Source organism: Bos indicus, chromosome X (genome assembly GCF_029378745.1).
Source record: "Bos indicus isolate NIAB-ARS_2022 breed Sahiwal x Tharparkar chromosome X, NIAB-ARS_B.indTharparkar_mat_pri_1.0, whole genome shotgun sequence".
Taxonomy (NCBI): Eukaryota; Metazoa; Chordata; class Mammalia; order Artiodactyla; family Bovidae; genus Bos; species Bos indicus.
The window spans coordinates 2473765-2491762 of record NC_091789.1 but is presented as its reverse complement, the minus strand read 5'-3'; the positions used below and the strand labels follow the sequence as shown (position 1 = coordinate 2491762).

General features: G+C 37.4%; 1 protein-coding gene across 1 annotated transcript in view; it reads right to left on the bottom strand.

Annotated features, from left to right (window-relative positions):
• The window catches only part of WDR44 (WD repeat domain 44), a 93383-nt gene that overhangs the window by 31742 nt on the left and 43643 nt on the right, over positions 1-17998 (bottom strand). The window contains exons 4-10 of the mRNA XM_070784337.1: positions 16430-17066; positions 15537-15667; positions 13634-13729; positions 9869-10005; positions 8184-8267; positions 3259-3365; positions 2134-2285 (exon numbers count right to left, since the gene is read on the bottom strand). Of these exons, the coding sequence (XP_070640438.1) occupies positions 2134-2285; positions 3259-3365; positions 8184-8267; positions 9869-10005; positions 13634-13729; positions 15537-15667; positions 16430-17066 (1344 nt within the window). The remainder of the gene's footprint in view (positions 1-2133; positions 2286-3258; positions 3366-8183; positions 8268-9868; positions 10006-13633; positions 13730-15536; positions 15668-16429; positions 17067-17998) is intronic.

Sequence of the window (17998 nt, the reverse complement as noted above, 5' to 3'; positions counted from 1 at the left end):
ATATACAAACACAAAAAATTAAGACATTTTTAATCTGACAGTACAGTACCTTGAACAGTACAGTAGTACCACCTATATCACCACTGCTTTTATACTTGCTTCCAGACATCCTGGGCTTGAAATAAGGATACTGTACTACTGTACTCTATACAGTACTGTAAAGTACACAAAAGCACAACCACCTGAAGAGGATGCACACATGTGACCACGTATGCCAGACACGTGAACTAGCTTACATGATTGGACATGCGAACGCAGGTTTGCATCTTTGAAAGTTAGCAGGTTGAAGGTTTGTATGTAGGGGACTTATTGTATACTAAAATAATGCTCACATTACTAGCACCATTTAAAGCTAACAGTCCAGTGGTGCTATAATACCACAAAAGGGGCCTTTAGAAGACAGGGGGAAAGACAGCTGAGCTACAGTTTTCTATAATGTAAACTAACATCTTCAAGACCCATATATTGTCCACATATTAATGGAAATGGGAAATCTGAGGTGGCCAGAAATCTTCACTGCAAAAGTACAAAGCCTAGTCTGGGGTCTTAAGTCTCCTAGCTGAACATGACAGCAAGTGGAATAGAAGGGGGCACAGCCGTGAGAATAGCAATGACAACTCCTGACAAGGGCTGAGGGAAGAATAAGGTGCACCTTAGCAGTAACCCTCACAGCACTGGGCATTTGGAAGTGTTGGAATGGTGTGGTCTCATTCTGTTTTTCTCCCCAGAAAAAAGTTTTGTAGCATATTGCTAAAATTCTCAGACAGACAGTACTGAAAAGAGTGGGGAGGTATGTGGGGGAAAGCAATAAAGAATGTGAATCCTTAAAATGGAAAGGCCAAATCCCAAATAATCTTATAACCACTATTAAATTGATAACATACATCTATGCAGATCAAAAAGATCATCCAAGTTAGAGGTAACAGTTTATTTAATGGAATATTCATTTCCACAAAATTCCCACAAAAATGTTAAGAAATTTGTCATTTGGAGCTTATTGCCATGAGATTTTAACTTAAAACTAGAAATACTGAAAAAGACTCAATACAGTACAAGGAAATTCATCAGATTCCTTAAGGAACTTACTATAAACAACTCAAGCTTTTTTTAAATTTTATTTTATTTTTAAACTTTACAATATTGTATTAGTTTTGCCAAACATCAAAATGAATCCGCCACAGGTATACCTGTGCTCCCCATCCTGAACCCTCCTCCCTCCTCCTTCCCCATACCCTCCCTCTGGGTCGTCCCAGTACACCAGCCCCAAGCATCCAGTATCGTGCATCGAACCTGGACTGGCGACTCGTTTCATAAACTTTTATTTTATTGAAGTGTAGCTGATTTACAATGCTGTGTTAATTTCTGCCATATAGCAAGCACAGTGTTTCAGTTGTAAACATAATACGTATTCTTTTTCATATTCTTTTCCATTATAGTTTATCACAGGATATTGAATATAGTTCCCCATGCTCTACAACTCAAACGTTTTATGTGTAGATTGTAAGTACCAAAGTAAATTCAAATCTGGTTGCTGCCTGATATGTATAAGCCAACTTTTAGATTTAAAAATGTAAATAAATAAGTAGATTCCCTGGTCAAAGACCCACAGCATCACTTACCCAGTTCTGAGTTTATTACACTCTTCCCTGTGTTTCTAGCATTTTCAGGGGGTAACTGTGATGTACTTTGTGAACTTGACATCTACTTTGGTACATTTTAAGACAACGTGTACCCCTCTCTCTCTCTCTTTGCTCTTTCACTTCACAAAATATACCGAGCTTCTGAAATATTTGTATAAATTATTTAAAATATACGAGGGAACATTTTAAACATTGTTCAAAGTGACAGATCACCCTTAATTGCTTTTAAGTTTGGTACCTTTCTTTGGTAAAAGAAAGTTTACACAGCTTTCTTAATGATACAGGCCTAGAGTTTACTTATAAGTCACTTCTTGAACAACAATTCAAAGATGGACTCTGCATTACTTATTTATTAAATCATATTAATATCAATTCACTCTTCAGGCTCAGGCTAGCAAAATTATATATATAAGAAGACATCAGCTTTATAGAAGTCAAATTATTTCTCTCAACGAAAACAGAATCAATCCTTAAAAATAAAAAGGTTGCTTACCATATGTTCACCACTAAGATCTTGTACCACTTTGATCTGATCAAAATCGTAAGGTCCTTTGAAGCCATGTGCTGCTTTGAATTTAACTGGTCTTGTGTATGGCATTCCTTCATCATCACTTGATGAAGGATCATCTTGATCAGTATGAAAAACTGAATAGAAAAGCAATAGAAAGCATCACTAGCTAATGTAGTTATTGCTACAATCATATTTTCATATCTACTGCTTACCAAGAAGATTCATTAATTGGAAAAGCAAAATCTGTCTACTACTAAATAGCATATTGGTTTAGCAGCATGGAGTCTGGTAGTACCAGACTGCCTGGGTCCAAATTCAGCTCTGTCATTATCTATGTGACTATGGGCAAGGTATTTGACCTTTCTGTGCCTCAGTTTTCCTATCTATAAAATGGGATAATAATGGTATCCCTGCTGTATTCAGTCGTGGGGGTTTCCCTGGTGGCTCAGTGGTAAAGAAGCCGCCTGCAATGCAGGAGACATGGGTTCAATCCCTGGGTTGGGAAGATCCCCTAGAGAAGGAAATGGCAACACATTGCAGTATTCTTGCCTGGGAAAACCCACGGACAGAGGAGCCTGGTGGGCTACAGTCCACAGAGTCACAAAGAATCAGATATGACTTAGTGACTAAACAACAACAATAATGATACTTACTTCATAGACTTTTTAAGAGGAATAAATGAGCTAATACAGATGAAAGTGCTGAGAGCAGTGTTTGGCACAGAATAAATACTATGTAACAAATCAATACAGTTATAACAAGGCCACAGGAAGTTAAGGTGCAGAAATTCAGAAAATCTACCTAATTTTGAGAATATTTATAAACACTGATCTTACAAAACTAATTTACAACTGATTATTGAACAAACACCTCTTCCAAGTTGCTGCAGTCACAAAATATGTACAAATTCATGTTTAAGATAAATACATTTTTCTTTCCACTCATAAAATTGATAGTGAGAGTAATATGATTTATTGAAATGCTAAGATAAAAGCTATAAAGATTTATTACTTTCAATAAAATACAATGTTTATTATAAACTATAGGCTAAACTTAAATGACTACAAATCAATTAAATATTCAGTTGAAGGGTTCTATTTCTCTTACCTTCGTCTCTAACACTTTTAACTTTATTTACAGCACGTTCACCATATTCCTCAGCAAGGTGCTTCGCTCTCTTTACTGATTTTCCTAGGAACTTCTTTAGTTGAGTCCTTACCAAAAATGTAAAAAAAAAAAAAAACCCAACCCAGATTACTTCTTATTAACTCCAAAGTTCAACAATTCACAGATAATCTCATGAGCTGTGACTGGTAAAGAGTATCATTTTGAAATAATACCTTTTTTATATAAATAGTAGGTGTTTAACACCCCAAATCCCTTGTTCTATGCAATAAATATACTTAAATCAATATGGCTACAAAGGAAATATAGGCAGTCCCCCCAGTGACAGTATCATATCCTCTACAGCATTATCATGTCACTAGAGGAAAACATAGGTAGAACACTCTTTGGCATAAATTGCAGCACTATCTTTTTGGAGCTAACTCCTGGAGTAATGAAAATAAAAACAACAAAAAAATGGGATCTAATTAAACTTAAAAGCTTCTGCACAGCAAAGGAAATCATAAACAAAAGACAACCCACAGAATGGGAGAAAATATTTGCAAATGAAGTGACCAGCAAGGGACTAATCTCCAAAATATAAAAAACAGCTCCTGCCAGCTGAATATCAAAAAAAAAACAAAAACAAAACAATCCAATTAAAAATGAGCAGAAGATCTAAATATACATTTCTCCAAAGAAGACATATAGATGGCAAAAAAGCAGAAGGAAAGATGCTCTACATCCTTAATTATTATAGAAATACAAATCAAAATACAACGAGGCATCACCTCACATCAGCCAGAATGGTCATCATCAGAAAGTCTACAAACAATAAATGCTGGAGAGGGTAGGGCAAAAAGGGAACCCTCCCACATGTTGGTGGGAATTTAAATTGGTAAAACCACTATGGAGAACAGTATGGAGATTCTTTAAAAAAATAAAAAAGAACTACCATATGGTCCAGCAATCCCACTCCTCTGGGCATATATCTGGAGAAAAGCACACTTTGAAAAGATATATGCACCTCCAATGTACATTACTCACAATAGCCAAGACATGGAAGCAACCTAAATGTCCATCAACAAAGGAATGAATAAAGACGATGAGGTATATATATACAATGGAATATTAATCAGCCATAAAAAAGAATGAAATAATGAGATTTGTAGCAACATGGATGGACCTAGAGGTTATCATACACAAGTGAAGTAAGTCAAACACAAATATCATATGTTATCACTTACATGTGGAATCTAAAAAAACCATACAAATGAACTTATTTACAAAACAGAAACATACTCACAGACTTTGAAAACAAACTTACAGTTACCAAAGGGGAAAGGGGGAAAGGTGGAGGGGAGGAGATAAATTAGGAGTTTGGGATTGACATATACATACTACTATATATAAAATAGATAATCAACAAGAATCTACTGTATAGCACAGGAAACCCTATTCAATATTCTCTAATAACTTATATGGGAAAGGAATCTGAAAAAGAATGGATATATGCACATGCATAACTGAATCACTTTGTTGTAAGTTAAGCTAACATGATATTGTAAGTCAACTATACTCCAATATAAAATAAAAATTAAATAAAGTTATTATAAAATAGTGGTTATATTCCCCATGCTGTACAATATATCCTTGTAGCTTATTTTATACATAGCAGTGTGTATCTCTTAATCCCCTACCCCTATCTTGCCTCTCCCTTCTTCCTTCTCCCCACTGGTAACCACTAGTTTATATCTGTGATACAGAGATTAAATACATGTAGAGATTAAAAACAGATAAACCATTTTTAAAATCACAATAAGGTCTCTGCTATTTATAACTGAAATTATATTTTTCTGGTTAACTATAGGTTTACTACTATTATAAGCAAGAAAGCAGATATTTTAGCCATTTTGTATGATACCATCTCTAAAATACATACATTTGTGCCTTCTTCAATGGCACTTAGTGCTCAATAAATTTCTTTAATAAACAGGGTCAGTTACCATCTTTACTATTCTTTAATACACCAAGGGTTCGCAAATGATTCCAAGTGGGCCATAATAATGGTTTCCCTCTCAGCCTTCAAGGCAATAGGGTAGGGCCCAGAGAAAGCAGAACCCTGGGTCAGTCTCTTCTGGCCATCAGCTGCCTCATCAGCTTACCCCAGGATTCAGTGCAAATAATACCATGTTCTGAACATCATGATGTGAGAAGAAGTTGAAAGCACTGCCGTGTGGAATGGTTGAGCAATATATGAGTCCTTTTTATCATTTTCCTCATTCTTCTCTTGCAATCAGAGTATTCTCTGACATTCTTATGTGCTAACTTATATTTGTCATGGTCTGATGCTTCTATTTTGCTCTGAGATTAAATATCAGATGACCAGACTTTTTAAAATTATGTAAGAAGTAAGTATAAAGGTTTTCAATAAACCTGAGGAGCTTTTCTTTTTGAAAAATAATGAGCTTTACTGCATGGAGCATTCTCTTTCCTAGAGGTCTATATGTCTCCTGAATAATTCTAATTATACGGTCCTTAATAGTTGCCACTGTTAGACAGCCAAAGTCCAGATGGCTGAGGTGTTATCATATACCTCCACTGTGGGCATACCTTTTCTAAAAAAATCTCAAAGCTTTCTTTGCTATACTTTCCACATGAGGAAAAGATCAGACTTGAGTGGAGAACTCACTTTGGCCTTAGACTAAATTATTGCCAATTAAAGGACTTCCAGATATACAAGCTAGATTAAGAAAAGGCAAAGGAACCAGAGATCAAATTGCCAATATCCACTGGATCATAGAAAAAGCAAGGGGAAAACACCTATTTCTGATTCACTGATGACACTAAAGCCTTTGACTGTGTATTACAACAAATTGTGGGAAATTCTTAAAGAGACTGGAATACCAAACCACCTTACCTGTCTCCTGAGAAACCTACATGCAGATTAAATGGAACAGTTAGAATTAGACATGGAACAATAGACAATGCAAAACTGGGAAACGAGTAGGTCAAGGCTGTATATTATCACCCTGTTTATTTAACTTGCATGCAGAGTACATCATGAAAAATGCCTGCCAGGCTGGATGAATCACAAGCGGGAATCAAAATTGCGAGGAGAAATATCAATAATCTCAGATATGCAGATGATACCACCCTAATGGCAGAAAGCGAAGAAGAACTAAAGAGCCTCTTGATGAAGGTGAAAGAGGAGAGTGAAAAAGCTGGCTTTAAACTCAACATTCAAAAAATGAAAATCACGGCATCCAGTCCTATCACTTCATGACAAATAGATGGGGAAACAATGGAAACAATGACAGACTTTATTTTCTTGGGCTCCAAAAATCACTGCAGACAGTGACTGCAGCCATGAAATTATAAGACGCTTGCTCCTTGGAAGAAAAGCTGTGACAAACCTAGACAGCGTATTCAAAAGCAGAGACATCACTTTGCCGACAAAGGTCCGTATAGTCACAGCTATGGTTTTTCCAGTAGTCATGTATGGATGTGAGACTTGGACCATAAAGTAAGCTGAGTGCCAAAGAACTGATGCTTTCCAACCATGGTGCTGGAGAAGACTCTTGAGAGTCCCTTGGACAGCAAGGAGATCAAATCAGTCAAAAGGAAATCAGTCCTGAATACGTATTGGAAGGACTGATGCTGAAGCTGAAGCTCCAGTACTTTAGCCACCACGCATTTGAAAAGACCCTGATACTGGGAATGACTGAGGGCAGGAGAAGGGCGTGACAGAAGATGAGATGGTTGGATGGCATCATTGTCTCAATGGACATGAATTTGAGCAAACTCTGGGAGATAGTGAAGCACAGGTAAGCCTGACATGTTGCAGTCCATGGGGTCGCAAAGAGTCAGACACAACTGAGTGACTGAACAACAAGGGACTTGTGTATAATCAAGGAAATCCTACATGTCTACCACTGTGCTAGATTTTCATACAGGAAAACAGAATGGTATGATCAAAATCCTTTTGCAGTATATTGTTCAGTCATTCAGTCATGTCTGACTCTTTGTGACCCCACGGACTGCAGCATGCCAGGCTTCCCTGTCCTTCACCATCTCCTGGAGCTTGCTTAATCTCATGTCCACTGAGTAGGTGATGCCATCCAACCATCTCATCCTCTGTTGTCCCCTTCTCTTGCCTTCAATCTTTCCCAGCATCAGGGTCTTTCCAAATGAGTCAGTTCTTCGCATCAGGTGGCCAAAGTACTGCAGCTTCAGCATTAGTCCTTTCAATGAATATTTAGGATTGACTTCCTTTACGATTGACTGGTTTGATCTCCTTGCAGTCTAAAGGACTCTCAAGAATCTTCTTCAACACCAACGTTCAAAAGCATCAATTCTTATGGTCTAGTTGTTTAACATGTATTTATTTTATTTTTTAAATCAGAAAACAATTTAAGATAATATAAATAGCAAATGTATGGTATATAGACTATAGCTGTCATTGAAATTGAGAACAGGAAAATCTATTATGAACTGGAGTGGTCAGGAAGAGTGTCATGTAGTTGAGTTTAGAAAGACAAATAGGATTTGGAGAGATGATGTGAAATGGAAAAGCAACTTCAAGAACAATTCATGTTCTTCTACCAACACTTCTGGTACCTATCTATCATCAGAAAAATAATACAAGCATGAAGCAAAATGTATTGATAATTTACTGTATGTCAGATGCTATAAAAATGACCAAGACAGCCTCAAGGAACTCATAATCCATTGCCTGAGGGCAGGGAGTGGTGGTGGTAGATGGATAAACAAACTGGCCAGAGCATAGATTTAAAACAATATGAAAGTTATCATACATAAAACACATACACACACACACACACACACACACACACACACACACACACACACACACATATAGTAATAGATAACAGAAGCCTGAAATGAAGAAATTGGATGTAACTCACGTTTTCTGTTTTAACCGTCCACCATCAGTATCTGTTTGTTGAGACTGTAACTTCTCTTCATCGTCTGACTGTGCTGCATCATTACTACAAGAAGAAGTCATTTTAAAAGAAGCCATTTCTCAAAACTTCTCAAAAATCTCTATGTATACTTACTATACAATTAACTAATCAGTGTTAAGAAAAAAAATGTTTACACGCTTTATGTAAGTTTAATTTAAATGACCCTGAGAATTAAAAGACTTGAAAGATGGTACAATGCATAAAACATAAACAAATGCAATTCAGGAATTTATGAAAAAACGAACACAAAAAAGGCATTGTGCTGGGTAAAACATGCTGTGCAGAAATGACAAATTAACTTGTAAATATCTCCCTCCTTACTTATCAGGCACATCATGTGAAAGCTTTGGTTTCAAAGAAATTATTTCTTGGGTCTACATATTTCTCACAGTAAAGTCAATCATTTCACTCTAAAGACTGTCTGACCCTAAAAAGACAATACAATTATGTATAAATTTCTGATCCTTAAAGCTAGGTTTCAGAAGATCAGGTATTTATCCCACATGGCTTTTTAGCCTTTTATGTTTTAATATTGTCTCTAGAATAATATAAATCATTTTAAAAGAAGACAAACCAAATAGTATGATATTTAAGATATACCATGGAATCCGGTCCCATCACTTCATGGCAAATAGATGGGGAAACAGTGGAAACAGTGTCAGACTTTATTTTTGGGGGTTCCAAAATCACTGAAGATGGTGACTGCAGCCATGATACTAAAAGACACTTACTCCTTGGAAGGAAAGTTATGACCAACCTAGATAGCATATTCAAAAGCAGAGACATTACTTTGCCCCATAGCCTTGACTAGACGGACCTTTGTTGGCAAAGTAATGTCTCTGCTTTTGAATCTGCTATCTGCTGCTGCTAAGTCACTTCAGTTGTGTCCGACTCTGTGCATCCCCACAGACGGCAGCTCACCAGGCACCCCCATCCCTCGGTCCTGAGCGTTCGATGTTGAAGCTGAAACTCCAATACTTTGGCCACCTCATGCGAAGAGCTGACTCATTTGAAAAGACCCTGATGCTGGGAAAGATTGAAGTCAGGAGAAGGGGACTACAGAGAATGAGATGGTTGGATGGTATCACTGATTCAATGGACATGAGTTTGGGTAAACTCTGGGAGTTGGTGATGGACAGGGAGGCCTGGCATGCTGCGGTCCATGGGGTCGTAAAGAGTCAGACACAACTGAGCAACTGAACTGAACTGAACTAAGATATATATTTCCCCCCAAGTAACTGCACAGTTATAACAGAGAACAAAGTTAAATGAAGAAAATGTGATACACACAGGAATGTTATTCAGCCATAAAAAGGAAGGAAATCCAGCCACTTGTGACAATATGAATAGACCTTGGGAACATTAAACTAAATGAAATAAATCAGACACAAAAAGACAAATACTTTATGATATCACTTAAATGTGGAATCTTAAAAAAGAACTTGTTTTCAAAAAGAGGGCACAAAGTTTAAGAATATATACATTAATTGACTCTATTTTAATTCTAACTTTAAAAAAAGAACACTGAATGAAACCAAATTAGGGACTCTCACAGTTCATAAACAGAACTCTTCACCACTTTGAATGAAATACTACAAATGATGAATAATAACATTAGGCCATACCTTACATATTCCTTAGTCCTTCTCATGATGTGTAGAGTGAGAGGATTAATACCCGTTGGCAGTTTCTCTTCTGCAAGACTCAAAGGTATTTCTTCTCCAGTATCTAGGTTTTTAATCATTACACTGGCTAAAATTTCCTGAAGTAAAAAATAATACCAAGAATACCTATAATTTAATTATCTTTTTGAGTCCACAAAATCCTAAAATATTTAAGCTAAGAATTTTCTAGATACATTCAGTACTGTGTGCAATAATTTTATAAACATTTTTAGTGAGATACAATTCCCACACCACATACTGTACACATTTAATATATAATTCAACAGTTTTTAGTACACTCACAAAGTTGTACAACTACCACCATCATCTAAATTTAGAACATTTCTGCCTCCCTCAAGAGAAACCCCTATATCCATTAGCTGTCATACCTTATTCCCTTTTCCTCCCAGTTCCTGGCAACCACTAATCTACTTTTTTCCTCTATGTAATTGCCTATTCTGGGCATTTCATATAAATTATATTATATAGTATGTAGTCTTTTGTGATTGGCTTCTTTCACTTAGCATCATGCTTTCAAGGTTCATTTGTGTTATGGCATGTATCAGAAGCTCATTCTTTTTAATTGCCAAAATATAGTCCACATGGATGGATATACTACATTTTATTTATCTCTTTATCAGACATTTGTATTGTTTCCACACTTTAGCTAGTTATGAACACCTATGTACATTTTTTGTGTGGACATGTTTTCATTTCACTTTGCTGTATACATAGGAGTGGTATTGCTGGGTCATGGTAACTCAGTTCAGTTCAATTCAGTTCAGTTGCTCAGTCGTATCTGACTCTTTGCGACCCCATGAATCGCAGCATGCCAGGCCTCCCTGTCCACCACCAACTCCCGGAGTTCACTCAAACTCACGTCCATTGAGTCGGTGATGTCATCCATGCATCTCATCCTCAGACGTCCCCTTTTCCTCCTGCCCCCAATCCCTCCCAGCATCAGAGTCTTTTCCAATGAGTCAACTCTTTGCATGAGGTGGCCAAAATACTGGAGTTTCAGCTTTAGTATCATTCCTTCCAAAGAACACCCAGGGCTGATCTCCTTTAGAATGGACTGGATGGATCTCCTTGCAGTCCAAGGGACTCTCAAGAGTCTTCTACAACACCACAGTTCAAAAGCATCAATTCTTCGGTGCTCAGCTTTCTTCACAGTCCAACTCTCACAGCCATATATGATCACTGGAAAAACCACAGCCTTGACTAGACGGACCTTTGTTGGCAAAGTTATGTCTCTGCTTTTCAATATGCTATCTAGGTTGGTCATAACTTTCCTTCCAAGGAGTAAGCGTCTTTTCATTTCACGGCGGCAGTCACCATCTGCAGTGATTTTGGAGCCCCCAAAAATAAAGTCTGACACTGTTTCCACTGTTTCCCCATCTATTTCCCATGAAGTGATGGGACCAGATGCCATGATCTTCATTTTCTGAATGTTGAGCTTTAGGCCAACTTTTTCACTCTCCTTTTTCACTTTCATCAAGAGGCTTTTGAGTTCCTCTTCACTTTCTGCCATAAGGGTGGTGTCATCTGCATATCTGAGGTTATTGATATTTCTCCTGGGAATCTTGATTCCAGCTTGTGCTTCTTCCAGCCCAGCGTTTCTCATGATGTACTCTGCATATAAGTTAAATAAACAGGGTGACAATATACAGCCTTGACATACTCCTTTTCCTATTTGGAATCAGTCTGTTGTTCCATGTCCAGTTCTAACTGTTGCTTCCTGACCTGCATATAGGTTTCTCAAGAGGCAGTTCAGGTGGTCTGGTATTCCCATCTCTTTCAGAATTTTCCACAGTTTATTGTGATCCACACAGTCAAACGCTTTGGCATAGTCAATAAAGCAGAAATATGTTTTTCTGGAACTCTCTTGCTTTTTCGATGATCCAGCGGATGTTGGCAATTTGATCTCTGGTTCCTCTGCCTTTTCTAAAACCAGCTTGAACATCTGGAAGTTCACGGTTCACGTACTGCTGAAGCCTGGCTTGGAGAATTTTGAGCAGTACTTTACTAGCGTGTGAGATGAGTGCAATTGTGTGGTAGTTTGAGCATTCTTTGGCATTGCCTTTCTTTGGGATTGGAGTTAAAACTTACCTTTTCCAGTCCTGTGGCCACTACTGAGTTTTCCAAATTTGCTGGCATATTGAGTGCAACACACTTTCACAGCATCATCTTTCAGGATTTGAAATAGCTCAATTGGAATTCCATCACCTCCACAAGCTTTGTTTGTAGTGATGCTTTCTAAGGCCCACTTGACTTCCCATTCCAGGATGTCTGGCTCTAGGTGAGTGATCATACCATCGTGATTGTCTGGGTCGTGAAGATTTTGTATAGTTCTTCTGTGTATTCTTGCCACATCTTCTTAATATCTTCTGCTTCTGCTAGGTCCATACCATTTCTGTCCTTTATTGAGCCCATCTCTGCATGAAATATTCCCTTGGTATCTCTAATTTTCTTGAAGAAATCTCTAGTCTTTCCCATTCTGTTGTTTTCCTCTATTTCTTTGCATTGATGGCTGAGGAAGCCTTTCTTATCTGTTCTCGCTATTCTTTGGAACTCTGCATTCAGATGCTTATATCTTTTCTTTTCTCCTTTGCTTTTCGCTTCTCTTCTTTTCACAGCTGTTTGTAAGGTCTCCCCAGACAGTCATTTTGCTTTTTTGCATTTCTTTTCCATGGGGATGGTCTTGATCCCTGTCTCCTGTACAATGTCATGAACCTCTGTCCATAGTTCATCAGGCACTCTATCTATCAGATCTAGTCCCTTAAATCTATTTGTATCTAATATTAAACATGGTAACTCAATGTTTAATATTTTGAGGAACTACAAAACTGTTTTCCAAGGTACAATAATTTTTTAAAAAATGCATTGTTTAAAAGAAACAAAAACTAAGATTTTGCTTCAAAGTTTCATTCTGAATAAATTAGCCAACCAATATATACTAAATTGTAAGTTAAGAATCAAGCATTGAGCTTGTATATACTATACATCATCTAACATGTATAAAGACACATGTCTATAATATCAAGTTCCTTTTAAGCCCACTTCCTATGAAACATAGGCCTTGGCTTTCAATACATTTATTCTACCATATAATTGTGTGAGGAGAAGGCAATGGCACCCCACTCCAGTACTCTTGCCTGGAAAATCCCATGGATGGAGGAGCCTGGTAGGCTGCAGTCCATGGAGTTGCTAAGAGTCAGACATGACTGAGCAACTTCACTTTCACTTTTTACTTTCATGCATTGGAGAAGGAAATGGCAATCTACTCCAGTGTTCTTGCCTGGAGAATCCCAGGGACGGGGGAGCCTGGTGGGCTGCCGTCTATGGGGTCGCACAGAGTCGGACACGACTGAAGTGACTTAGCATAGCATAGCATAGCATAATTGTGTGAAAGGGCAAGTTTAAGTCAGAGTTAAACTTCCAGCACATTAAAAAAACAAAAACTAAGACAATCTTCAATTTTCATTTTTTCTTTTACAATATGATTTTTTGCCTAATAGCAATAAACTTATTTTTTGATCACAGTAAAATATATATAATACAAATTTATCATTATAACCCCTTTTAATTGTATAGTTCAGTGGCATCAACTACCTTTACATTGCCGTGCAACCACCATCACCATTCATCTCTGGAATTTTTTCATCTTCTCACTATGATCTTTATATTTTATATTTTCAAGAACAAACAAAAAAAATTTAATTATACCTCATCAGTAAGCTCTCTCCCAGAGTTGGATCTAGGTCTCTGAGGGCCCATCACTTCACCGGCTATTGTCTGCCCATCAGGTGCTTTTCCATTTTCCTGAAATTATAATTTTATAAACAGAAAGTAGACTGAGTCAGTTTTTATAAATATTCAATTATTCATTACCACACACAGTTCTAAAGAATTCCATAATACAGATAATGGAGCCTACTGAAAATTTAAATAGAACATTCCATTTCAGTCTTTTATTATTCCCATCATGCTAAAAAACATTAGGTACCAAAAGTGTTGCTGCTCATGAAATAATGTCTGAGTAGTCTTGAAAGCAAATAAATGTTCTATTTGAACTTGGTCCAAAATCAGTCCTCTGCTAGTAAAATTTGCCATTAATCAGGACTATACACATGGATGTCCTGAGGGCAGGGGTTGGCAAACTTCTTCCCGTACAGCCAGATAGTAAAGATTTTAAGTGTTTTGCTTCACATATAGTGTCTGTTGCATATTCTTTTAAAAAAAAAAAAAAACACAATGCTTTAAAAGTACAAAGACCATTTTTAGCTTGAGGACCCTATAAAATGAGGCCACTATTGACCTCTGCTCTAAGGCTATGAAAAGACCATTGTGTCTTTTTGTGTGTATGTGTGATTTGAATTTTATTGCAAGTTCAGTGGCCACAGAATCCTTGATTTTTTAACAAAATAAAAATTTTTTATATTGAAGTATAGTTGATTAACAATGTTGTGTCAGTTTCAGGTATATAGCAAAGTGATTCAGTTATACATATACACGTAGCTCTTCTTTTTCAAGTTCTTTTCTCATTTAGGTTATTACAGAATATTGAGCAGAGTTCCCAGTGCTATACAATAGGTCCTTGTTGATTATCTATTTTAAATATGGTAGTGTGTATACGTCAATTCCAAACTCTCAGTCTACCTCACCTACTCTTTTCCCCCACCCCTGGTTATCATAAGTTCAATTCTCTAAGTCTGTTTCTGTTCTGTAAATAAATTCATTTGTATAACTTTTTAAGATTCTGCATATAAGCAATATCATATGATATTTGTCTTTCTCTATTTGACTTACTTCACTTAGTATGATAATATCTTCCAGTCTGCCAACCTGCCCCATCAGAGCTACCACATAAGTAACCCTTCAATCCCAGAATTTGGCAGAGGTAGAAATTCATGTTATCAAGTTCTTTCTATATTGCCTCATATATGGATGTATAGTCTACTGTATGAAGGTTTTTTTTTTTTTTTTCATGATTAGGAAAATGAAATTACAAAAAAATTAACGTTCCCAATCTGACCACTATGTGTGTGTGTGTGTGTGTTAAGTCGCTTCAGTTGTGTATGACTCTTTGCGACCCTACAGTCCTCGGTTCATGGGATTCTCCAGACAAGAATACTGTAGTGGGTTGCCATACCCTCCTCCAGGAGATCTTTCTGACCTAGGGATAGAAGCCTCATCCCTTATGTCTCCTGCATTGGCAGGCAAGTTCTTCACCACTAGCACCACCTGGGAAGTCCTTTGACCATTGTAAGTCAGGTAAATGAAGACGGTAGTTGCTTTTTTTAATAAATACTACATATAGCAGCATCTGTCACTTTTTGAACACACATACCAGGTACCTGGCATACTTTAGCTCATTTCAATCTTGCAAGAAACCTTCAAGGAAGGTTTTCCCCAAATTTGATCAATGAGCCATTTCAGACTCAGATGTTAAATAGGTTGCTAGAATCAGTCCGCTACTTAGTAGCAGAGCTGGACAAGGGATATGGTAGCCAGGTTTTGGAGACAAGGAAATATTTGGCCTGGAGAAGAAAGAAGGTTCAACAATCAACAAACCAGTTAGTTGCAGAAAGTTGAGAGCCTGTATCAAATATAACACATATTCACCAACCTGGGCAGTAACTATTTTATCTCCACTGGTAGCACTTGCCAAATCAAGAGAAGGCTGAGAATCTTTGACTGTACTCTCTGAAGCCATGTTTGTAGTTAGGAGAGTATCAGATGTAATATTCTCTTTGGGAACTGCAAAAATAATAATATAATAATAACAACAACAACCAACACTTATATGACCTTATTCATAGCTTAGAAGTGCTTAAATCTTTATCTGATTCTTAGAACAATTCTATGAGAAAAGTGGTTTCATTACTCTCTTTTTATATAAGGGGAAACCAGGGTTCAAGTAAGTTATTTAAATTCCTCAAGGCTATACACCTTATACATGAAGAGATCTGGGGCTTGAATTCAAATCCTAAGTCCAAATCCTATGTTCTTTTTACTGTGCCACTCTGGCTCTCCAATGGTAACAGATTTGAAAGTCTGCTGAAATGTTTAATTACAATAATGTAACAATACCAATGTAAACATTTTGGCTTTCTGTTACTAAAATACATTTTATAACTTGGTCATCAATGTGGTTACGGCTGCTGCTGCTAAGTCGCTTCAGTCGTGTCCGACTCTGTGCAACCCCATAGATGGAAGCCCACCAGGCTCCCCTGTCCCTGGGATTCTCCAGGCAAGAACACTGGAGTGGGTTGCCATTTCCTTCTCCAATGCATGAAAGTGAAAAGTGAAATTGAAGTCGCTCAGTCGTGCCCAACTCTTAGCGACCCCAGGGACTGTAGCCCACCAGGCTCCTCCGTCCATGGGATTTTCCAGGCAAGAGTACTGGAGTGGGTTGCCATTGCCTAAATACAGCATAAATTGAAAAAAAAAAATCAGAAAGGTCAAGTTTCAACTCCCCAAACTCCCCACAAAGATAGTTGTTTCTCAATTAATACTTACCATCTAGATCAGGTGTCTTAAGAGCCTCAAACTCCAATTCACTCTTCTTTTTTCTTGGTGGTGGAGCAGGTCGAGATGGAGGTGGGGGCCTAGGAGGTGGGAAGTTAGCTGGAGGGGGTGGGCGTGCTGGAACAGGCTTCTTTGTACTAGCTACTATATCAGGTTCTGGAGTAAGCTGTCTTGGCGGTTTGGCAGGTGCAACTTCTTCCACTACAGCAAAATCTTTTGTAGATAAGGAGTGTGAGGATGCAGATTCTAGAACATCACTTTCTTTGACTTCCACTTCTTCCTTGTTCAACACTTCTGTTACAGTTTCAGGCACATTAAGCTGTGCAGTTGAACTTATTTCGGTTAACTTTGTGGTTTCATCTACTGGCTTCTCACATGTGTCATCAGAAGGAAAACACTGTTTTGATTCTAATTCAGTTTCTTCAGATACATCCTGACTCTCTGCCTTCTGGGAATCTTCCTGCAGTACTTGATCTATGGCTAACAGTCCAGGTATATTGCTAAGTTCTGTTCCAGCTGTGACAGGACTGGCAGTAGCCTGATCAGATTGTCCTTTTCCTTTGGAATCCAAAGAATCATCTTCAAGCTGTATTACTTTCTGACTCTCCTCAATAATACTTTCAATAATCTGATGAAAGGTTAAAAAGCAGAATTTAGAAAGATGGTAACGATAACCCTGTATGCGAGACAGCAAGAGACACAGATGTATAGAACAGTCTTTTGGACTCTGTGGGAGAGGGAGGAGGGGATGATTTAGGAGAATGGCATTGAAACATGTATAATATCATATAAGAAATGAATCGCCAGTCTAGGTTCGATGCAGGATACAGGAAGCTTGGGGCTGGTGCACTGGGATGACCCAGAGGGATGGTATGAAGAGGGAGGTGGGAGGGGGGTTCAGGATTGGGAACACGTGTACACCCGTGGCAGATTCATGTTGATGTATGGCAAAACCAATACAATATTGTAAAGTAAAAAATAAAAATAAATAAAATAAAATACAAAAAAAAAACAGTGAAATGATTTTCAAGAACATAATATTAGCTAATCATTTATATTTTACTTACTATGTGCCAGGCAATGTTCTTACCACTTTATGTGTTTTAATCTTTATAACAACCTTATAAGACAGCACTCTTACTATCATCAGTATACAAATGAGGGAACTACGTCAGAGAGATTTATTCAAGGTTACAAAGCTAGTAAGTGATGAAACTGGTATAAATGTAGGGAGCTTGGTTCCAGAAACTGTACTCTTAATCATTATAACAAGGAATCTGTGTTAGTTCATGTAATCACAAAAATTCAATCAATCCTGTAAAAAAAAGTTTAAACCTAAATTTATATTCAGATGCTTCATGTCATAGTTTATTTACATATTTATGCCAAGTTAGTTGCAGTAATAGCCTGCTGGTTTGAGTCTAGTTAACAAAGCTATGAGAATGAAAACCACCTTGTATAAGAATTTAAGCTGTTTAGCTCAGAACTCAGGCCTGAACATGAAAAGCTAGTAGATCCAGAGAGATGAAAGTTCTTAAACAGACTACATCTAATGCCCTG